The sequence below is a fragment of the Nasonia vitripennis genome, chromosome 2, assembly GCF_009193385.2.
Source record: "Nasonia vitripennis strain AsymCx chromosome 2, Nvit_psr_1.1, whole genome shotgun sequence".
NCBI classification, from domain to species: Eukaryota; Metazoa; Arthropoda; class Insecta; order Hymenoptera; family Pteromalidae; genus Nasonia; species Nasonia vitripennis.
Window position 1 is genome coordinate 30,433,574 of NC_045758.1, and position 23,474 is coordinate 30,457,047.

The 23,474-nt window shown below is 47.3% G+C and overlaps 1 protein-coding gene and 1 long non-coding RNA gene across 5 annotated transcripts in view; one reads left to right on the top strand and one right to left on the bottom strand.

Moving 5' to 3' along the window:
• LOC116416368 overlaps positions 1-23,474 on the bottom strand; it is a 104,325-nt gene that overhangs the window by 78,320 nt on the left and 2,531 nt on the right. The window lies entirely within an intron of this gene.
• Positions 1-23,474, top strand: part of LOC100122256 (glutamate receptor ionotropic, kainate 2) — a 66,198-nt gene that overhangs the window by 42,004 nt on the left and 720 nt on the right. For 2 of the 4 annotated variants that reach the window (XM_016982044.3, XM_031924472.1), the window contains 11 exons: positions 954-1,106; positions 11,206-11,307; positions 11,477-11,578; positions 14,978-15,181; positions 18,564-18,668; positions 20,419-20,676; positions 21,397-21,594; positions 21,662-21,887; positions 21,967-22,131; positions 22,454-22,554; positions 23,017-23,268. In XM_016982044.3, coding sequence (XP_016837533.1) covers positions 954-1,106; positions 11,206-11,307; positions 11,477-11,578; positions 14,978-15,181; positions 18,564-18,668; positions 20,419-20,676; positions 21,397-21,594; positions 21,662-21,887; positions 21,967-22,131; positions 22,454-22,554; positions 23,017-23,268 — 1,866 coding nt within the window. Of the gene's footprint in view, positions 1-953; positions 1,107-11,205; positions 11,308-11,476; positions 11,579-14,977; positions 15,182-18,563; positions 18,669-20,418; positions 20,677-21,396; positions 21,595-21,661; positions 21,888-21,966; positions 22,132-22,453; positions 22,555-22,652; positions 22,730-23,016; positions 23,269-23,474 lie in introns of those variants that run through there. The other 2 variants (XR_001728833.3, XM_016982045.3) reach the window with 2 other exon arrangements.

Consider the following 23,474-nt stretch of genomic DNA (forward strand, 5'->3'; position numbering starts at 1 on the left):
TCGAGTGCGGCGCCGCAACTTTCCTCCGCTGCTTTTCCATTACTTCTCTCGTCGTGGCTCTCGCTTCGCGGGAGAATAAAGCGACTCATCCTCGCGGGCAAAAGAACTCGCGGGTAGAACTTTAACCGCGCGCTGGTAGAATAAAAATAAATACTAGCTCCACGCAGTAGAAAAAAATCAAAGACCCCGTGTATACCTTGTCTCGCTCGACTATCGAGCAGAGAGAGAGAGAGAGAGAGAGAGAGAGAGAGAGAGAGAGAGAGAGAGAGAGAGAGAGAGAGAGAGAGAGAGAGAGAGAGAGGAGAGAGAGAGAGAGAGAGAGAGAGAGAGAGAGAGAGAGAGAGAGAGAGAGAGAGAGAGAGAGGAGGAAAAGCTCGGCTTGCGCGCATCGAACGGAAAATAAGGTGCGTGCGCACAGCCATCTCTCGCGCGCGTATATCAAGGGAGAACGTCGAGCCGCTTTTATTTTCGCGCTCGCGCAGTTGTAATACTAGCCGACGTGAATTTTCCGCTTTACGCACTTATAAAATCTCGCGCGCGATGCAGCCGACTTATGCAAACTAAAAAGAATCTACTTAGGAGCGAGCGTGATTCGAATTTGAATTTCTTATTTTTTACGGCAGAGAGAAGAAGAGCGAGCAGAAGAGAGAAAAGGTGGCGGAAATGAGGGTGCGCGGGGCTATTTGATTTTACGCGAGCAGTTGCTGAATCGCTGGAACGAAGTTTATTTTATTCAGAGCTCCCTTTTATTCGGCGCGTTATCTTATATCATTACCCTCGTTATGTCCCGGCGCCAATTGACGATTTTTCACGTTTCCAGTTTTATCCGTTGATGATGTATATTTCCTTTTTTATATTACGAATATGATAATTTTATAAGGCACTGCACACAGCGAGTTTGGATGAAATCAGAAGGTAATTACAGAGTTGTGCGATTGATTGCTTGATTCCAGGCAGAGCCCGCCCTAATGTACGACAGCGTTCAAGTATTCGCCGTAGGCTTGCGAACTCTGGAGCAATCTCATGCCTTGAGGCCGATGAATATTTCCTGCGAGCTCGAGCATCCCTGGGACGGTGGACTATCTCTCATCAACTACATCAACTCGGTATGTTAACCCCACGATACACGTGTGTATATATTATATGCTCCTCTTTTCCGCGCTTGTTTGACGAATGTTTGATTTATTCGATTATTTTGATTACTGATTGATACGCTAATTTACTTTCTAGAAATTACGTTAAACAAAGCATTATACGAAAGCACGCTGCGCGCATCTCTACCACTTTCCTTTCAAGATCGATAGCTCGAGCTATTCCATAAAACTTTCCCCGTCCTCTTTCGCGTCACTCGACCGAATTCCAAGTTCAACAGCTCTCTGGGCAACTTCGTCCAAAAGTCAAACATAACTCGACACCGACATCACACAAAAAAATTATTAGACGACGTCGACCGCGTACATCCGAACGAATCTGCGCAAACACACATTAATCGACTTCCCCCGTGTGTGAGTGTGTGTGTCTACTTGCTGGCGAAGCAGATTGTCAAATGCTTTACGGGCGACGACCGGCGCGTAAAAATTACCAAAACTTCTCCAATACTCTCTCTTGCTCTCCTTCTCCCTCGCGGTGCCGGAGACATAAGAGTCTGCTCGCGGGCTTACCGTAAATTATCGCCCCCAGCCGGAAGGTCTGGCGACGGGCCAAAGCGAACGATATCCGGCCGCGCGCTCTCTTTCCAGCTCTATCCGCCGCCGTCGCCGTATCGCGAGAAAATATTTAGTGGCGCGCGCGCGCGAGAGAGAGAGAGAGAGAGAGAGAGAGAGAGAGAGAGAGAGAGACAGAGAGAGAGAGAGAGAGAGAGAGAGAGAGAAAACGACTCCGCCGCTGGCTGTACGCGCGAGACTTTCGACCGGCCCGTGGATGTAGGCATGGAGTGTATCAATAAGCCTCGTTGTGTATTCTCTGTTTGAGGTGTAAGCTATTTCAGGAATCGGTGCAGCATTTTATCCTGCATCTGTGTAAAAGCGAGATACGGCCATTAGTGTCGGATTGAAGCTTTAGAGCCATTTCAGAGCGTCATCAAAGAGGTTGGCGCCTGTGCACCCGCGTTCCTGCATGAAAGCAAGGATGAGAATTTTAATTCTACAGCAGAAAAGCTTTAATCTTCCCTTACACTACTGAGTATCGTACATTATATATCTAGCGACAGGTATCTGGCGCAAAAACCTCTCAAAGCAGCAATTCGATCGAACTCTCAAAACCGGCGAAAAAATAGTTCCGACATACCGATCCACCAGCCACATAGGTACATTCCGCAAAAGAGCATCCACGTTTTCGGAAAAGCTCCATCGACAGAGTCAAACGAAGCTTTCAATAAAGCCGCGTCCAGCAGAGTCGCGCACTATACATCGAACGCACTCGAATAAATAGGCTTCCGGAACTCGCGCGGACACACACACACACACACACACACAGACTCGTTCGGCGGCCGAGAGCAAATTGTTTAATATTGTGATGAACGATCTGTCGCCGGCCGAGACCGCGCACAAATCCTTTTGTAGTCGGCCGCGCGCACTTCTCTCTCTCTCTCTCTCTCTCTCTCTCTCTCTCTCTCTCTCTCTCTCTTGCCTCCCCTTCACACAGTCCGTGTGTGTATGCGCTGTCATTTGTATCCCTCACCCCCTACTCTTTCGGTTGTTGCTATATACTCACTGCTACGGGGGCAAATTTTCTACCCGCTAAAAAGCAACGCGTTTGATACATCCGCCGCGTGTTTTGCACTGCTCTCAGCGCTTCCCAACGATTGCGAATGCGCCCCTGTGTGTAGCCGGCCAGGCGTGTTCACCATTGCTGCTTCGCCTCGCGTGGATTTTTCTTGTTTTTTTTTGTCAGCTGCTTTTCGTTTGTCGAGTTCTCCGGATTTTTCGGCTAGCGTGAAATTTAATTTGAATTGAGAGTGGGAGAGAGGGAGTCGCGATATTTCAATCAAAGTTTTCGAGACTGCGGTGTTTGAATAAATTAGGGGCGTGTGCTTTGCGCTTTAACTTTGTTAAAGTTTCTGAATTAAAGAGCTTATTTACTTACGGACGCGTGTTCGTATAGCTTTGCACGGTGTATGAATATTAACGTTATGCATCGCGGAAAATTGAAAAACCGCGAATAATGAGCCGCGCTCGACACCATTGGATTACTAGTACTAGTAATCCAAAAATAAAAAAAAACGAAAATTTATGTTAAACGCGACAACCCACGACGCGGCCAAGAAATATACTCGCTCTCACAGTAGACTGCATAAAGCGCGTCGGCTGAAAATTGTAATACAAAAGTTACACCCACACGGATAAAGCATCCAACTTTCCCCGGGTTATACGTCGGCATATTTCATTGACTTTTACATCGCCCTTAAAATTCTCCGCGGTAGTTGCGCGCGGGGGATTAAGCCGCACCAAGAAAACTGGCGCAGTTTTCTTGCTGCGCAGCCGACTAAAAAAAAGAGGGACACTGCTCGAGGGCAAAAAAGTCCGGTTTTCGCAAATTGTCGCAGCAGCTACGACGAAGCGCGTACGTGACTTTTGCGTCGCTGCTGCAATCGGACACAAAACAAAAAAAACTTGGCCGAAGTCCGTATAGAGGTACATATACGTGTGCGCAGCTTGTAACGCTGCTGCTTCTGGCCGTGTATGAAAAACGAGGAGACCGTCCGAGCTTGTTGTTGTCCACTCGCTACTGCTGCCGCTGCCCTGTACGTGGTATACAGATACATGTCGCTGCTTGAAAAAGAAAAAATTCGTTTCGTCGCTCGAGAAATTGGAATTTTCGGGATACATTTCCAGACGCGTATGGTAGGGCACTAATTGATTTTTAATGCTGCGGCTGATCGTTGAAAACGGATAAGTTATACGCCGGTGTAATAATAGCAAGACTCGGTCACAAAACACTCAAGTTAAACTAGAATCCGCGCGATTCCGAGAACAGGAGCCGGGGTGTGTAAGGCTACACCTCTTACTCCGACAATTTCCACGGCATAACTATCAGCCCCAATTATCAAGCTACTGATTCCAAAATCCAAAACAATGCGCGCGAGTATCCTCTTCTCGAAAGCGAAAATGCCCAAAAAGGAAGTATCTCTCACTCTTGGACTCCCACAGCTCGAGAATTAACCTCTCGTCGTCGCAGCGCAGTTATCTGTACTCCCGAGGAAAATCATAATTATGGTAATGCGCGCTCGTTGACGCTCCCATGCATATGCACACGCGCATTAAGATTCGTTCGAGCGCGCGGCAATGCGAATAATAAATTATGCAGCTCGCGCGTGTGTGTATTTCTCGAGCGTCGCGCCCGTTTTCGGCTATTAAAGTTCGTAATTAAGTGACGCTCATTCCTGCGACGATAGCACCGCTGCAGCGAGACGAGGTATTAAGAGTCGCTCGTGTGTATATCTATGTATGGATGTTATAGGGAACTGGGATATAGGGTTACTTTTTGTGTGGAAGCTGTCTGTGGTGGTGATTCGTTTGTGCACCACTGCACAGCGTTGATTAATGGCTCAAGATGTATAAGATTCGCGGTGATTTATCACAGTATGTTATGCTAAGTAATGACAATAGACGAATACATAATAGTTTACGAACAGTCCATTTATACTAACTTTATTGTTATTAAAGTCCGATGACGTGAATTAATTCGCATGTATTAATCACTCGGCTATTACTAAATACAACAATAGGCGCGAGTACAACGCACACCCTAATAAACGACAAGCTCACAATCTAACAATTCCGCATTCATAAATTTTTCCAAGATCCATCCACCGAATTATCATTCCAAAACCATCACCACTGCCAAAATTTCTAGGCTATCAAGTCCCCCCCCCTCTCTCTCTCTCGCCAGAGACACTTAGACACAATGTCCCAGTCCCATCCCCCGTTCACGCTATTAAATTAATAGCAGGACAGCTGAATTCCAATATGCGCCGGCGGTCCCCGTAATCGACTCGGAATATTCAAGTCCCTCGCGCATCTTGAGAGATAGAGCGAGATATCCATACCGCCGACAGCTGCCTTCCAGTATAGTATATGCGGAATGTCAAGGTGCCATAACCTCGCGCCCCAGCGTATATATATGTGCCTTGCCGCCGGGGCGTTTTGATGTGCGCCGCACACCGTACACTGCATTCCGAGGGGGGGGGGGGAGAGAAGGGATACTTGACGCTCGCGGTAATCGTCGCCGATTTAGCCCGGCGACGATTTTCCTTTTTTTTTTGTTGCTAGTACGCTTTTGTGCGTGCGGCAGTGTCGCCGACTGCTATTTCCGAGCGACGGCAATTTGGCTACGCTGTATGGGCTGCGGTATGAAAAAATCGATTCGGTATGTGTGGCCGATGGTATTTGACGCGGGGAAATATGCGGGGAAGATCCCGCAGTGCAGGCGCGCGCGGGCGCGAGTACAAAAAGAACAGCTCGTGAATAGTTTACTCTCGACGGTGCGGGGGATCGACTGGAGAAGCGGAGTTTTGATCGACTTTGTTTTCTGATTATATATACTCGCTACTTTCTCGATGACTCGTGCGAGCGTTGAATAGATGACCATTTTGTTGTTGGTACACACACGTTACATAAAATTCAAATTCAGCTCAGCTATTTACAATGTAATCCTGATTATGCAAGCCGTTGTTTACAGACCGTTAGCATACATCCGTTCTCGTCGCGGCCGCGTAATTCCGCCGCAAAATTCCACGATATCCAAACACGTACGCGCGGGCACATACATAAGCACATAGCCGCGCAATTTACGCGATCATATCCGCAGTTCTCCGCGCGCACACGACGATCATTAGACCAACCAGTCGAGCGCAAACGTTCCTCCAAGCGGCTCACATCGTGGCCATCGACAACAGACGTTACGCCAAGGGATCATACCTCGTCTCGCCGCGCATACGTATATACACAGAGAGACGAGAGCGAGCGACAGTAGGCACAGGAGTGCAGGAAGCCGCACGTGCATGAAAGGGGTCGCTAATAGGCTATACCTATAGCTATATACACCTGATGGCTGCGCTCCAGATTCCCGTAGTGTCATTAGCATTGCAAAAGCCGAAATCTCGCGCATAAATAGGCTCGTCGAGAAAAAGAAGCGTATATGAAGCGTAAACGTATACCTCCCAGCAGCAGCAGCAGTAGCTCGAGGCTTTTTCTCTCGTCGTGCGCCTCCATGCAAAGAATCTCGTTACTGCCGCCGCCGCGTGAGGAAAGGGTCTTTTCGCAGCGGTGAGAGGGAAAAGGAGAAAGAAAGCGCGCGAAAGAGAGAGAGAGAGAGAGAGAGAGAGAGAGAGAGAGAGAGAGAGAGAGAGAGCTGAGCTTTTTAATATCCTTAGAGTCAGAGTGCCGGAAGAAAGAGGAAAAGAGAGCTGCTGGAGTTGACTCTGCGCGATTATGCGCTACTCGCTCTCGAGCATCTGCGGCTCGGATGAACGAGTTTGCCTCGCGGTCGGACGGCTAATTTTTCCTTGTTAATCGGGAGAACATTCCGAGTCTTTTCGCCGGGATACTTCGTAGATATATACTGCGCGAAAGTTCGAGTCAAGCTCATCGGTCGGATGCTCGCACGTGAAAGATGCGGAATTTGTATAATCTCGAGGCAAACTGAGAGACTCGAGAGCGAACCCTCCAAGTCACTTCCCGGCGAATTTCCGTCACAACTTTTTCCGCCGCGCTCCTCTCAAAACTCCTTAAAACCACTCGATCCTCCGCACGACTCTCTCACCTCAGCCCGCATTTCGGCACTTCTCTCTTTCGCCACACGCCTATATAGCGTGAGTGTGCGACCTTTGACCCCGAAACTCGACCAACTTTATAACACCTCGTTATATCAGTATATAGTATCTCTCCTGCGACGATGAAACTTATATAGGTAATCGTGCTCGCGCAAGTGGCTTAATTGAACCGTACGAGAAGTAATTGCGCCGTGGAAAACGCATATCCGCGAATTCAGCGCCGACGGAAAGCTCGGCTACAGCGAAATTCTTGCACTTGCTCTCTCACCTATATACCCGTACTCCCTTTTCTTTCTCTCTCGCCGGACTGTATAACCCCCTCCGTTAAATCCTGCGCCGCCTACTGCGATCTCGAAACTTTTCGTCGTGTCGGCTGGAATGGATTCGATACGGAACTTCCCTGTCTCGGCGCTTTCTTTTTCCCCCGCCGGATTCGTACAATTTTAATGGGATTACGCGAGAATTCTTTAAGCGAGTTTGCAAGCTGCGCGCAAGAATCGACCCCAGCTAAAGTTTTCGTTATAAACAATGAAATGCGCCGCGCTGCTCAAAGGACAACAAGGGCTATTAATTAATGCGAACTTTTTCCCCCCTTAACGAGCGCGCGTATAACCTTTCTCTTTGACAGTCGGCTATGAAATTGAATTTAAAAAAAAAGCTTGGGGTAGAAGAAAAAAGCACAAAGCTCGCGCAGACTTGCAAGCCTTCGAGCGTGTGCAGCAGCAGGAGGGCAAGGTTTTCCCCGCTAAAACCGAACGAGCAATTATATCAATTTATTAGCGCGAGGACCATTATCGCTCTCGGCGCGCCGTAAAGAAGCGAGGAAAGTTGGACGGAGAGGAAAAAGAAGACCCTGGCTGCAGAGCCTATATGGTGCAAGAGAAATCCCAGTGGAAAGAGGAGGGAGACTAGCGGCCGAATTAGATAAGGACGAATCCGCGGAGGATCTCCGGCGCAAACGGCCCGAGGAGATAAGAAATAATTATCGCGCAAGACGTAGGAGGAGTTTGGGCAGAGGAAGGAAGGACTGGCTTTCAGCCAGTGTTGTACACCAACTCTCGGGACTCTGTTCGCCCCGAGAGGGATGTGTGTATGTACTCCCTGTGCTTGTGCTGCGTAGCTTTCTTCCGACATGGCCGCGAGACTAATTAAGCACATCCTTGTCGGGGAAAAAGCTCGCGCTGTCTTCGTTTCTCGTGTTATAGAAAAGTATAAGTCGGCCGTCGCATGACGCAGCGAAGGGTATGAGTCTTCGGAAGCGGATGACACCGAGAGCCCTTCTCCGGCGGAGCGAGGAGGAAGCCAGCGCGTACTATTTAGACTGGAGGACACGGCCCAAGTTTCTATTATGGGCTAACTAGGACAGTGAGAGGCCGGTCCCTTAATTTACGACCTTAGTTGTAATCCGAGTTTCAATTTGGCCACAGTGGCGTCCCGCTTCTCTGCGTTCCGCTGCCGCTGTCTCTTTCTCTTTCTGACGTCGCGGCCCCGTAAAATATATACTCCGGCGCTGCTCCGCTAGTCCTGCACCTATATTTTGGATGTATCTCGCGCAGACAAGCGGCCGCGGGTTGTTATTTTTTTGAAAATATGACGAGGCTCATACATATTTCGTTGGGAAAGCTTGTCAAAACGTCGACGTGTATAACGTACAACTTTGGTGTGGCGCTGGACTGCGGACGAAAATAGTGTGTATAGGTCGAAATTGTAATTGGCGAATGATCGGTGTGAGCTGCTATGAATAAATAAACGAAAGCGTATAATTTGACGTGTAACATGTAGATATTAATGTTCTGTATGCTGTAGAATATTTTAATAAGCTTCAATATAACAGACGTTTCTATAACAAGGAATATCTCGATAAAAATACGGCCTCGTATTGGACTCTCTCTCTCTCTCTCTCTCTCTCTCTCTCTCTCTCTCTCTCTCTCTCTCTCTTTCTCTCTCTCTCATCCATAAATAAATTGATCGTAGTTTGATATAGCAAGACAAAGCCATTACAACTCGAAGCTACTGCAGGGAACGAGAAAGCGCGCCTTTTACTTCCGATTTTTAATTTTCTATTCTTCGCTTTGCAATTATCTTTCCCCCATAGAAAATAAACCCATACCGATGTATATTAATTCTGACAATAAGAAAGGAAAAACTCGGCAATACGAAGAAGACGAGCGAGAACACCGCGAAAATCAGAGACAAAGAGGAACTCGACTTCCGAAAATTTAATTTAGTTCAATCGACAAGCCGCCCTTCCTCGCCCGGCGGTGTACGTATCAGCGCGCGAGATGAAAGTGCAGCTGCGGCATTTGCGCGTAGATGCCGAATTCGTTATTTCCAGAATCGAAATAACAAGCGTGTGCGTGGATTACGATATGCGCTCGTCGCTGTGTCCCGTATCGATCGGGCGCGCAGCAGTCGAAAATTATCAATTAAAACTTGACGCGATATGGGAATCGTCGAAAATTTAAATTCTGCGGAGAGAGAGCGTCGAAAATAATAATGCACTAGACGCGCATCGATAACTTTGCACCGAGTCGTCGGGCGATTTCGCTTTCGGTGCCTTGTGCCGATAGTCTCTCTCTCTCTCTCTCTCTCTCTCTCTCTCTCTCTCTCTCTCTCTCTCTCTCTCTCTCTCTCCTCCATTGTTTTGAGGCTTTTTATCGTCCTTGCGTCGAGCGCGTGCAGTTGTTGTAAATTCGGTAAAATCGTCGCATGAATTGCCCCCCGGCATTTCATAAACAGGCGAGGGTTATTGAAATGTACATCGAAAAATGTTCCGAATATATATCGCGCGATATTTTAGTCGCTGTCTTTGTGTTCGTATACGAGCGATATTATTATACACAATTATTCACACGGTTCAATACACTGGACGTTTATCAGTCGTCGATGAAATGCTTTGAGCGATGAGCCATACACGTCGATGTTTTTAAATTTAACTTTTCAAATAGTAGCCATTTGCAGAGTAAGCCGTTCAAAAATAGATAAGGAAGTAAGCCCTTTGTCAACAAGCGTAAGCACATCTCATTCGACCCTCTCTCTGGTATATCCTAATATCGCGCGGGGACCTTCCAACAGCACAGTAACACGGCGACGACCAGGAGAGAGAGAGCAAATTTAAAGTCAGGCGAAATCGCGTTTCCGGTTAAATCCGTTCGGAAGGCCGAGATGCCAAGGGCTATTAAGGCTAAACTCTCATGTTCCTTTTTCCCTTTCCCCGGCACGTCCCTCCCTCGCACCAGTAGCCCAGACAGACTCCATCTCCATCTCCCTCCTCCTCTTCAGCCCGAGAGAGAGAGGGACTCCCGGAATAATACGAGCGCGAAGAAACGAGCGGACATAAAGGGATGCCACCGAGCGACTGCTATTATATATACTTACGGCGGCGGGAAGAGAGAGAGAGAGAGAGAGAGAGAGAGAGAGAGAGAGAGAGAGAGAGAGAGAGAGAGAGAGAGAGAGAGAATAAAGCTCTGGACGGCATAATAACGAATTACAATTACACTCGTGTCATGTAGCCGACGAGTCGAGCACACAGACGAAGGGACAGCTTTCGAGCTTTCGACTTTGCCGTCCGGGCGCAACTTGAAGCTCTCCTTGCCTTTTTCCCCGGCGCACCGCATTCCGGGCACGCGCTTCAGTTTGCACCTTAATTACAGCCTTATGCTCGGACCGGCTTCGACGATGATGTAAACGCGATGTAAAGTCTCTCTATCTCTCTCGCTTGGCCCCTCTTTCTCCTCGGCGGAATATTTTGAATGTTTGTCACGCGAACGGGAAAAACTTATTTCTCATAAATTTCAAAGCGCGATGCTCTCGCCCCCGAGACATTTTTAATTTTCCCGGCGACTACGCTCTGCCTTAATGATGAACGGGATTTAAGAAGTTTACTTCGACGTTTTATGTTTTTTTCAGTCTTCTTAATCAGCCGCGAGTCTTGATTGTCGTTAAAAATTCAGATAATTGACGGAGTTTCGCAGGTGATTAAAAATTCCCCCAGCAGGCTCCGATAGCTTTGCTCACGCTCTGATTAATTCAAAATACATTAGGTGCGAAATTATACGTCGATGACGAGAGCCAACGGTGTATAACCGTGACTAATATTATATTCATATTATTATACGACAGTATCGAGCGCTTCGGATTATTCACGCATGATCTAGCCGAACCGAGAACTTATCGGATCGAATTTCATGTGCTCAATTGAGGGCGGCCATGCGCACATACCGTTATAACAAATTAACGAGAGTAATAAGTGATTAAAGATAAACCCTTGAAATTAATCGAACGATACGAGCGTAAACGCAGAGTTTCCGATAAATTTTTGCTTTAATCGTCGCTGGCGTGAAATTAGTCAATTTTTAAAGACAAGCCCCGATGACCTATTCCACCACCAGCCAAACTACATACATAATTCACCTCGAGCTTTTATTTACCAGGTGGAGATGAAAGGAATTTCCGGACCTATAGAATTCAAGGAGGGTCGAAGAATACAATTTAAACTGGATTTACTCAAGCTCAAGCAGCATTCTCTAGTTAAGGTGAGAAGCGCCCTCTTCGGCCCCTCTCGGCTCCCTTGAACTCAATTTCATTTCTCTCGCGCGCGTAATTAAGTAATTCATTACACCATCCCTGCGTTTCTTATATGAACGCAGGACAAGTGAAATTTTACGTAAAATTAGTACCACCTCGCTTTTTCGCCTTTGTCAGGTCGGAGAATGGCGTCCAGGTCTGGGAGTCAACGTCACCGACACGTCGGCCTTCTTCGAGCCCGGCGCGACCAACGTCACCCTCGTCGTCATCACGATTCTGGTAAGTTGATTTCTCCTCGGCTCTCGATTCCGGCCCAATTACGCGGACCCAAACTCGCGGAGCGCACGCGAAATTGCGGACGCGGAATTTCGTTAGGTCCCTCTCTCCCTCGCTGCTTTAAATTAATCATACGCCGCAGAGGAACAGTTCGGTTGTCGTCGGGATTCCCTCGTATACACGCTCGCCGCTGCTGTTTCTGCTGGAGCGAGAAGTCGAGAGTTAATTGATTCATACACACAGATGCAGGTACAGGCAAAACTAGAGAGAGAGAGAGAGAGAGAGAGAGAGAGAGAGAGAGAGAGAGAGAGAGAGAGAGAGAGAGAGAGAGAGAGAGAGAGAGCCGAGCGTTGAAAAACCGATATGTACACACACACACAAGCAGTCGGCAGCGGCGGCTTGTTTTGACTTTTACTTTATTAGATTTCCCTTACACACACGCAGCGTATACAGGTATATATAGCTCGCGCGTGTTTACGAGCTCGCGACACTGTACACGCACATTACTGCGCGCGTGTTACCAGCTCCTCCGACCTTAGAGCCGCTTTTCGAGCGAAACAACTTTTTCTCTGGTTTACGACGTAGGCCGCCGCGCTGCGGAGATGTGTTTACACGTGCGGACCCGCTTGTGTTTTACCGGGCTGTATTTTTTCAACGCCGCGCAGCGAAAATTCATACATATTCGCGCGAGCGCGAAAAAGAGATGCTCTCTCGCGCGTCATTAAGTTTATTGTATAATATCGATAAAACGAGATATCGCGATTGGCAGGGAGCTATAGCGTTTTAAAGCCTCTGAAACAATTTCAATTTATGACCTTTCAGCGATTCATTTGCCGACGGACATAAAAGTACCTGTTGAATCCTATTAAACGGAGCTCGCGCTTTAAAGTCGAAAAATTCCGAGGAAAAACATGTTGTTCGCGGATATATTCGCAGAAGCGCATTCGGCGCGCTCTCATTTTATTTGTATTTTTTCTTTCTCTCTCTCTCTCTCTCGGACACCGCATTCGCGTGCATAATACAACGAGCTTTATAATATTCCGACGATGAAACAAATGCGAGAGCGAATTAAACTCCCGTCTTTATCAAGCCGATTTGGCACGCAAAATTGAAGCTGTATAAATAATGCGGAGGATCCAAAAAATCAAATTGTTATTATTTTGGTCACGCCTCGGGCTTATAAGCCTCTTATCTCCCATCGGCGCGCGGCGCCGCGCGTTTTCATTCTATCTCTCGTCGGCCTCTTCAATCTTTGTCGCGCACGAATCGTCGCGGCATATTCCACGCCCCGACGCTTAACCAGCACGCGCGTCTTCCGAACTCTCTCCATATACATGTATAGGGTATATACGCGGAGTCGGTTTATAGGAAAGCGAGATTATGATGTGTGGGAAACTGCACATGGGAAATTCATACTCGGCTGGTTTTCATGCTCGCGCGAAACTACTTGATCGAGAATAAAGACGATGTGCGGTTTAGAGTCTACTGTAAGTTTAGTGACTTGATTGAATGCCTGTTGGAGCCGGCGTTTAAGTGGAAACAAGCGCGCACTAGTCAGAACTTTTAGGTACAGTTTGACGTATTTCGTGGAACGTACGAAAAATTATAGATTAATAATTTCGTTGGAAAATTAAATTCTAGCCCGAAATGCCGCAGATACTGCGCGAAGTTTCGAGCGCTATGAATTACACATCCATAAAAGGCGGTAAGCCGAGTGTAAAATGCAGACTAGCATCCAAATTCTCAGTCAGGCCCTCGAAACATTCTGCAATATCCAATTACGGCAAACTCGGCTCAGCCGCCTTTACGAATACCTAACCGTGTAAAATCCACAAGATTCCCCGGCGAAACTTTCGGTCTACCTAAAACTCGCTGCACACAGCTCTCTCCCCCGCATATAAACGCAAGCTACTGTCACAGACGCACACGTCTGCAACGCGAGCAGCGAAGTCGAGTCAGCGATAAGAGTCCGCCGAGCCGTACTACGATGCATATAGCGTCCGAATGCATCGTAGACATTAGCTCAGTGGTTAGAGCACAGGCCTCTGGCTCTCGGGTCCGCGAGTTCGAGTCCCGTCGTCTACTTTTTCGCTTTCGACTCTGTCTCCTCTCCATTTGTAACACTACCCGTATTTATAAGCTAAACTGCACGCAGCAGGCCTCGCATCGAAGAGTAATCAGTTTAGTCGCAGGTTAATCAGCCCGGCGCGACACATATGCCCCGCTACATCTACACCCACATAGGCATATATACATATATATGTATGCGTAGCGGCAGGAGGGTAGCCAAAAGCTAGATAAGCTCACGGCCGTGTGTCCTGACTCCGCCACTGTAAATACCGATTAAACCGTCGCGTCGCGACGCCGTTGAGTGACGCTAACGGGACGCGCTCTCTGGCTGTGTTTGCGTATACGCGCGCAAACTTTACGTCTTTATTACGAGCTGCCGCCATCGCTACTGTGTTCGCGGTGTGAATAACGCGTGAAGCTCGAGTCTCGTGCGAAATGCACTGGAATTTCGTCGACGAGAATACGCGCGGAAATCTGGCGGGAAAGTGTCGATTGGTTAGCGCAGTGATACGCGCGATCGAGAGCGACTTTGATTCGGCTTGTTTTCGCGGGCTTTACGACCGAATTTATAGGTACGTTCTCGGGTACTTAGCTGGATTTCGAGTTTTTCTTCGAACGGCAGTTTCGTCCAACGGAAGAATCTCGTTGCTGCGCGGCTATCGAATTAACTTCGTGGAATAAGATTAAAAATGAAGCTGCGGAGCCGTTATTCCTCGAAACAGATGAAAAAGTACGGTCAAACTCGAAGCTAAAAATTGTACGTATTTATCATCGCGCTCTCTCCGAGCCGCCGGACTTTTCTACTTTCCACAGCAGGTTATATTAATATCATTAATCTCTCTTGCTCGCGCGTTCCATCTTGAAACTCTCCGCACTTTTCTCTCTCCCCATCTGCGCACTCAGGGCAGTGAATAAAAGCAAGAGCTTTTTTCCGATTAAAAAGTTGTATAACATCCGCTTTTCGCTCTTCGAGTGTACGCAGCGAGTGCTCGCGGTCTAATTGCCGCCGTAACATTTAACGAGGGACTAAAGCGGCGTCGCGCGAAGCCGCAGAGAAAACGTAGCCCCCATCAGCGCAGAGCGCCGCGCCGAGAGGCGAATAAAAAGCAGAGTGGCAGCGCGCAATGATCGCAAAAGTCAAGAATTAGAATGTATAGCGCGGCGCGCGCATTATACCAGCGGAGTAGCGTAAACAAGATACTCCCCCGCGCGTAGATAGGATCTCGATAAAGGTGCGCCGCGGCGGAGATAGAGGTGGAAAAGCTGCATCGAGAGAGCCTCCCCGTAGCTGTTTACGGCCGCGTCGCTCAGGAGCTTTATACACATTCGCAGGAGCAGCCGTACGTGATGCTGCGCAGCCGGGGCAACTTCAGTGGGAACGAGCGCTACGAGGGCTTCTGCATCGACCTGCTCAAGGAAATAGCGCACATGGTCGGCTTTGCCTACAGGATCGAGCTCGTGCCCGACGGCAAGTACGGCGTTTACGACTACGAGACCGGCGAGTGGAACGGCATCGTTCGCCAGCTGATGGACAAGGTGAGTGATAGCCAGTTATATCGCCGTGTATCTATACGTATAGTGTGACTCTAGTATATTTTGCGCTCGCTCGATTTTCATTTCGCGCGCGCGCGCGACGAGAGAGTTTCGGCAAAACGGCGTCGCTTTACATAAGCAGATTTTCATATTTTAAAGTAGAAACATTCTAGCCCGCTCTCGCTTCACTCTTCTCTCTACACAATACACGCGCGCTTACGTGCCAAAGGTATTTTAATGTTCGAGTGTGTACACGGAGGAGTAGGAGGAGGATTTCGAATATAACGCACGTTGCGCACACCGGTTAAGCGAATTTCGAGCCGTTATAGAACTTTAAATAGCCCGCCAAAAAGTGCATTTGAATTTTAAATTTCGAGCCCGAGTCCGGGATTATAATTAAACGATGCTCGCATGCGTCCTCGGGTATATGGCTGAACGATACCGCGAGCGAGTTGTTGTTTACTCCTGCGAAGGCTGAGAATAGGTGTGTGTGTGAGTGGGTATTCAAGAGCAGTTTTTACTGGAACCGGAATTCCGGGGTGTAATTTTGAGTGGAAATGAGAGATACTACAATTTTGCTCTTCTCCGGATTTCAACTTTTCCTGATTTACTTTCGGTTTTGATTTCACCAAAACTGGAATTCCGCTGAATCGCGTGTAAATTAGAGGTAAGCTCGTATAATCACGCAAATTCTGCGAAGCTGCGTATTTACAATTTACAACGAATAAATCGAGCTTTTAACGCACCGCTGCAGTCGAGCGAATACCGACGGCATGAAAAAATAGAAGCTTTAAAAGCAAACACTTGTGCCAACGGTAATTACGCTACAGCCATCAGGGGAAAAAAGCCCTTTTCAGTCTCTCGCGCTTGTCGCTATCAAACGCAAACGAACTCGATAGCCTCGTGCAAAATGTCTCAACGACCGCGTTGACACTGTTCATTCACCTGCTGCGCTCGCTAACACCGTCCGATTCACGTTCGACAACACTCGGAATCATAATAAGACCCCCGGTGCAGCGCAACGCCGTGTTTTCTCCCTCACCCCCCCCCCCCTACTCTCTCGAGTTGGTAAACAGAACAGTAGTTGCGCCCGGCATCCGAAGAAGCACTCGTGCGCGCGCTTGTGAATTAAACAAAGGTGCAGACACTGCGCGCGCGCTCGATGTTCGTTAGGACGCGCGTTTGCGGAACGCGAATCCGAAATTCAGATCGACCGCAGCCGGCCAACCGAGTATAGCGCGGCTGTAACAGAACTGTTCCGCACCGCCGTATACGGCAGAGTCGACTAAACGCGCGATTCGCGATATATGCATAGGCTTTTGCAATGCAAATAGCGAGACGACGACGACGAGGCGCTGCGAAAGAGCTGCTGCTACTGTAGCTGCTCCTATACTCCCCCATATCCGTTAAATATAATGGACTTTACTGCGGCTCAGTCGCTGGCCAATGAAGCGCGTTGCGCCTGCAGACCTGGCGCGGAACATTTAAAACGCTATTAGGCAGTTTTGAGAGCGCGGGGTAAACTGCCGCACTTGCGGGCTTAAAAGCGACTGCGTCACGCGCGTGTGGAGGTACAGGCGAGCAGTAGGACTGAGGCAGTATGTATGGACAGAGAGAGAGAGAGAGAGACCAGCACTGCTTCGCTATTTCGCTGTTAATGGCCTGTGCGAGATTGACACTTTCGCGCGGAAACGGGCCGGAAGCGAAAATACGCGCGCTAGAGACGCTTTGATTTGGAGCCGCGATCGAGCATTAGCTTTTTTTCGATGCTTCGCCGGGAATAGCGTGTAAGCTCCCGATAAAGAACTGCTTTGCCCCGATATTTCTCGAACGAATAAATATTAAATAAACCAAAAAGTGTCGAGATCGTCGTTCTACCGGAACAGGCGCGACGCAAGAGTATCAGACTTGGAGTAATCGAGTGCGAAACACCTGTACACCTCCGTACAGCCATGTACATCCGTACATACGCACAAAGCTTTTCAATAGCGTGTGAAACGATTGAGTGCTGGATTGGACTGACGAGAATTTTAATGCCGCTATAAACCGCGCGACGCGCTTCGCGGAGAGAAAAAAGAGAAAAACGAAATTAATGAATAACAGCAGTTCGCGTTTATTTTTCATTCGCCAACGCCCCACGCACCTGCATTTTCATGCAAAAACAGCGAGAGCCGGTGTCCGAGCAGTCGGCGAAATACAAATATGTATAAATCTGATAACCCCGACACCCTGCGTACTCGCTCTGTTATGTACATGCGAAAATCGATCTTTCTCGCGGAAAAGTGGGTGGCGGAGCGTAACGAAATGATTTTTTTTTTTAATTTTTTTCCATGCATACCTCGATATTCTATAACTCGTTAGTTCACAAACTAGTCGCGAAGCTTTACGGCCACCGATATTGGCAATCGACTCCCGCGGTTTTTTTACACCGGCTTGCGTGTATAGGCATCGCCCTGGAATTTCGGAAAGCCGATACCGTGCGGTATATGATCCCCGCGAGCGGGGCGCATTTTTCGAAAATATATCGTCGCCATCCAATTACTAGAGTAACTCGCCGCGGAAAAATCGTAAACAGTCGGCGAGTGATTCATCGAAAGCCATATAAACGTATTAAGAGACACCGCGGCGACAGCAGCAGCGCGCGAACGAGTAAGAAAAGCCATATATACCTCGGGCGGAAAGCTGGTCATTATTTTTTGTCGGATGATCATTAATAAAGTGCCGGGGAGGAATCTGACGCGCGAGCTCGCGGCTATACCAGCAGCGCGCCGCAGAGAAAATAGACTTGACGAAAAAGCTCCACTGCGAATACACATACATATATACATACATAGAGCGTGAGCCAGAGTCTCATATTTCAAGTGCTTGCAAGTTTACCGCACTCGCGAGAAATGGAGAGAAATATGCCGGGGGGAGTTCCTAAAATTTCTCGCATCTGGCTGTCTGTAAAGCGAATGAGGAAGCCGAGTAACGTATGCATTGACGATTCGAGTGCGAGATGGGCTAGAGAATTTTTAGTGTGCGTGTGTGTGTGTGCGTGTATCAAGCGATGTTTTTTTCGCGGCGAGAGCTTGTAGATCTTGGCGGCTGTCAAAATATTTGTCGCCTGCGGAAAAATCCGGGTCAGTCGGGTATAGACTTTGCGTGAAAAATAATATTTATTCGATTTCGTTGACGAGTATATTTATTTGGGAAGAAAATAACGCGCCGCTTAAAAGCAACAAATTTTATTATTGTAAAAATATTTTGGAAGTGCCAAACGTGTGTGCAAAAGTAAAACATTTTTTAAAAAAACGCACTTCGTTGTTTGCAATGATATCGATTAATGTACAAGAAATAAATTTATATTTTTTAATTAATTTTTTTAAACTTTCGGTTTCGACAGAAAGCAGATTTGGCAGTGGGCTCCATGACCATCAACTACGCCCGAGAGAGCGTCATCGACTTCACAAAGCCCTTCATGAACCTGGGAATCTCCATACTGTTCAAGGTAAAATAAATCTAGCCGGCCCTCTAACGGACTACAAAGCGAGCCGGTCCGGCCCAGCGAAAACAAAAACAAAGAACGCCGCGAAGCGCGCGAAAAAAATTGCGCCGGCCAAAAACAAATAGAGAATAGCTGGCCCTCGGCGGGAACACCGTCGCTTAAAAAAAAGGAAAAAGCAAACGAGAAAAGCTCGCCGGCTGAAGTTTGACTCGTTATTCACGCGCAATTAGCCTCTGTTCGAGGCAGCGCGTCGTTCTAAACGAGCCGGACAGAATAAACTTCCTCAAACCTGCCGGAGTACGACGGCCTTTCCGGCGCTCTGCTACTGTCACCCGCCAGGATTATGCGTTATAGTCCACTGTATATAGCTCACGTATTATTCTATCTACAGGTATACGTGTGTGCGCGCGGGGCGCACTGCCGGTCTCATCTTCCAGAGCCGTGCGCTAAGCACCAGGATTTTATTATCTCGAACACACAATGTCGAGTACGGTAACTGTTTTGCGCGCTGGCCGACGCTGCTGCTACTGCTGAGATTGCTTTTATTGCTCTCGAAAAAAAGTGTCCACCGTTATTTTTAATTTTTGGGATAAACAAAACTGCAGTTTGCACTTGCTGTACGGCAGCGTGAAAGGATGTCGTTTTTTATATTTCATTCGTTTAATCTCAGGTCAGGTCTTTTTTAAAGCAGTGTAATCTCAGGTTACGCTGTAGATTAAAATTTCGGATTAATTATTCATGACGCGACATTTTTGTAAAAGGGATGAACGTTGAAGATAACATAAGGGCGCTTTTACGGAGAGAAAATTACTGCTTCCCTACTTCAGCGGCAATTTATCCAACTCAATGCTAATAAGAAGACTAGAATAACCGATAGCCCTAATTAAGCGAGGCCCATTAAGATTCGAACTCAAAGGGCTTTTTTCGAAAAACTCTCTGAATACTTTTCTCGTAATGTCCATTCGTTCGATTCACGGCTGAAAAAATACTTTTTCACAATGGAACGAATTAAAATTCAATTTATCGCGCAAAAAAGCAAGCGCCATTCACCGAGCGAATTCCATTTGAGCGTCCTGATGCACACGAGAACGCGCTATTTTTAAGCTTTCTACTTTGACTTCCGGGCAGGAATAAGCTTTACAAAGCGTCGCTGTATTGCAGCTCTGCCGGGCAAGTGGCATTTTTCCCCAAGGAGATATACAAGTCTAATCAGCTTTGAAGCGACGCTGCGCGCGTACAAGACCTTTAATCGCTGCAAATTGACCACTCACGCGCAATTAAGGCAACCGCTCGACGGTCACCTTACTCAAAGGATACCCAAACTAACTATCGAGAATGGACCTCCTGTATCACGTCTGCGTTACCCCTGGTTACCGAAACATCGATGAAATTTCCAACGACAGATTAGACTGCCGCAACTTTGATGCTAACTAATCTAGTGTTATTTTTACGCTTTATCGTCGCGAGAGCAGGGTTAAAAATCAACATTAGCAGTGGAGTGTAGTCTTCTTGAAATAAACATTCGATTGTCGACGCTTAAAAGCGTTGGGCAAGCTCGGAGTTGTCAGTAATTAAAGGCAGCTTAAAAAGCACGCTACCGCTTTAGCGAGTACACTTGAAATCTATCTCCATAATTAAAATCCCGGGGCAGCTTTTGATGCACTTAGGCCAGATTCAACTTAGCGTGTAAAACTCCCTTTCTCTACTTCTCTTTCTAAAAGACAAAAAACAAACGACCCATTGTACGTTTCAGGTACCGACGAGTCACCCGGCCCGGCTCTTCTCTTTTATGAATCCACTGGCAATCGAGATCTGGCTGTACGTACTGGCCGCCTACATCCTCGTCTCCGTAACGATGTTCGTGGTCGCCCGGTTCAGCCCGTATGAATGGAACAATCCGCATCCGTGCCACTCGGGACCCGAAATCGTCGAGAATCAGTTTTCGCTGGCGAATAGCTTCTGGTTCACGATCGGCACCCTAATGCAGCAGGGCAGCGACCTTAATCCCAAGGTACGTACCTAAGTATTCCACCCCCCCCCCTTCCTTCTCCATCCTCTCTCATACACATACGAATCCTCCGAAGGTCTTCCACGGTGCGCGATAAAAAGAGACGGACGGAGATAGAGTCGGAGCGGTATGTGGTGGAAACAATCGAGACTCTCCGGGGAAATTGATGAGATTTAACAATCGGAGAGCGTGCGGCTCGCCGATTTCCGTGATTACCAGGGCGGCTCTCTTCTCTCTCTCCGCTTGCGCGTATGTGCCGGGGCTGTACATGCCTGTGTCGGCGAAGGGGAAGGCTTGTACGCGCGTATACGTGTACACGGACGGAGCTGTGCGTATGTGCGGTGTAATAACGCCGACCACGAAACCGAGGCGGTAATTGTGTTTACGCGCGACACTGACACGTTACCGAAGCAATCATTGTGCCTTTGGCAAATAGGCCTTTGGAATATAATTAAATTTATGTTAATTGAACATCATACGCGAGACCGGATTATGGCTCGTTTGCGACGCGATAGTATACGCTATTAATTTATCGCGTTAGATTTTTGGCCGACCATGTGTGTTTGTTTACGACGCTTCGTCAAATAGTATCGACTCGTTAGAGCATTATCGAATTACGTGCAAAATGAGCTCTGAAATTTTGTCGTTATAACTTTGCGGAATTTCGCGCGCCTTTTAAATGACTCTCAAACTGTAATTATAACGCTGCGTTTTATCACACAGGCTGCAAGCACACGCATCGTTAGCGGCGTCTGGTGGTTTTTTACTCTCATTATCATTTCGTCGTATACCGCTAATCTCGCGGCGTTTCTTACGGTGGAGCGCATGATAACGCCCATAGAAAATGCCGAAGATCTTGCGAGCCAAACCGACATTTCTTACGGGACCTTGGAAAGCGGCAGCACCATGACGTTCTTCAGGGTGAGCGATGATTGCTGAACTTTTCTTTTAAACAAACTTTTTTAAAACGTATGTATTTTCGTTCAAGGATTCGATGATCGAGACGTACAAGAAGATGTGGAGATTCATGGAGAACAGAAAACCGTCGGTTTTTGTGCCGACGTACGAGGAAGGAATACAGAAAGTTCTCCAGGGCAATTACGCATTCCTGATGGAGTCGACGATGCTAGATTACATTGTTCAAAGGGATTGCAATTTGACACAAATTGGAGGGCTGCTAGACACTAAGGGCTATGGCATTGCGACGCCGATGGGTTAGTAATCAAGTCTTTTAAAGTGCTGACGTTCAGAAAAAAATAATTTTTACTGTTGACAAAATACGATTTTTACCAGGTTCACCGTGGAGGGACAAAATCTCGTTGGCTATTTTGGAACTTCAAGAGAAGGGTGAGATCCAAATTCTTTACGACAAATGGTGGAAAAGTCCAAGCGATACGTGTCTGAGGAACGACAAAGAAAAAGGAAGCAAAGCTAATGCACTAGGAGTAGACAATATAGGTCAGCAGTATGCGTACTATAACTATATATATGGTCAGGTCCTTAAGTAATTAAGAGCTATGCTGAAAAGCGCTCGAGCAGATGAATCCAGTGTGTAATTCGAAATTCATGCGCTATGACCCTCTTGTAATTCACAAACTTACTTCCGGTTCTACAACTCTTCAAGAACTTGGCCATTCGGCCGCCGCTGTCAAATTGCTCTAGCTCTCAGCAGCCCGGACAATTAGCTTAATAAGTTGACGAGTTCCCTAACTTGTGAGAGGCGAGATTTGTCACCGAGATATAACGCCAATTAATCGCACTCTTTTCCTTGTTTTCGCAGGAGGTATTTTCGTCGTTTTATTATGCGGACTGGCATTCTCAGTGCTGATCGCTATTTTTGAATTTTGCTACAATTCCAAGAGAAACGCACCAGCAGAACGCGTAAGTTTTTTTTCGCGTTTCTATGAAACTTTGGAAGCATGACTCGTAAAGAGTTGCCGATGAAAATGTTCGAATGTGCATGTTCGATTGTTGTTTAGCATGATGATGAATTCATGGATTATTAGCATGGAGATATTAGCAGCTTCCTAGTAATCAGTGTTCAGATAAAGCGCAGGTGAGAGATGCAATTTCAGAAATTGATCATTTATTTACTATCGCGATATTTGCTTATGAATATTGACGATAATTATATACTGATATTACCTCGTAATTAATCAGTGCAACAGTAGAATAAAGCCCGCAGGTTATTTAGATTATATATTAGTCAACGGTATCTGCTTATTACTGATGACAATTTCCGACATTATTATTTCAATGTTTGTAAACGGTATCAAATAATTCAAAATCTGCATGGACAAACAGAAAACGACGAATCAAAGCTAACGATCGACTTTTCCACAGCAAAGAACCCCAATACCGCCGCCAACCTGCTCGGGATCCCTGCAAGGAATTCCTCAGGCAGCACAGATGCAACAGCAAAGTCAGCAGCAGCAGGAATCGCTGTGCTCGGAAATGGCGCGCGAATTATGCCGCGCAATACGTTGTCACGCCTCGTCGCGCAGGAGGAAAGCCTGCGAAAAATGCTCGACTCACGTCGTCGGCTATCCCATAGATAATTCCACGCCCACACCAATCAATGGAGTGAGATCACAAGTAATTATTAGACCGACTAGATCGCACTGATCGCTATCGCGATAATGGGCTATTATTCCGCTCTCGCCAAAAGACCAGCTCTATTGTGCGCGGCTGAAAAAGAAAATTAACTTCGCGATATTTCAAGCGTTGGGTGTCAAGACGCGCTGTCGAAACGCGACGAAAGAAAATAATTCATCTTTCCTGAGAGCTTTACTACGCGGTGG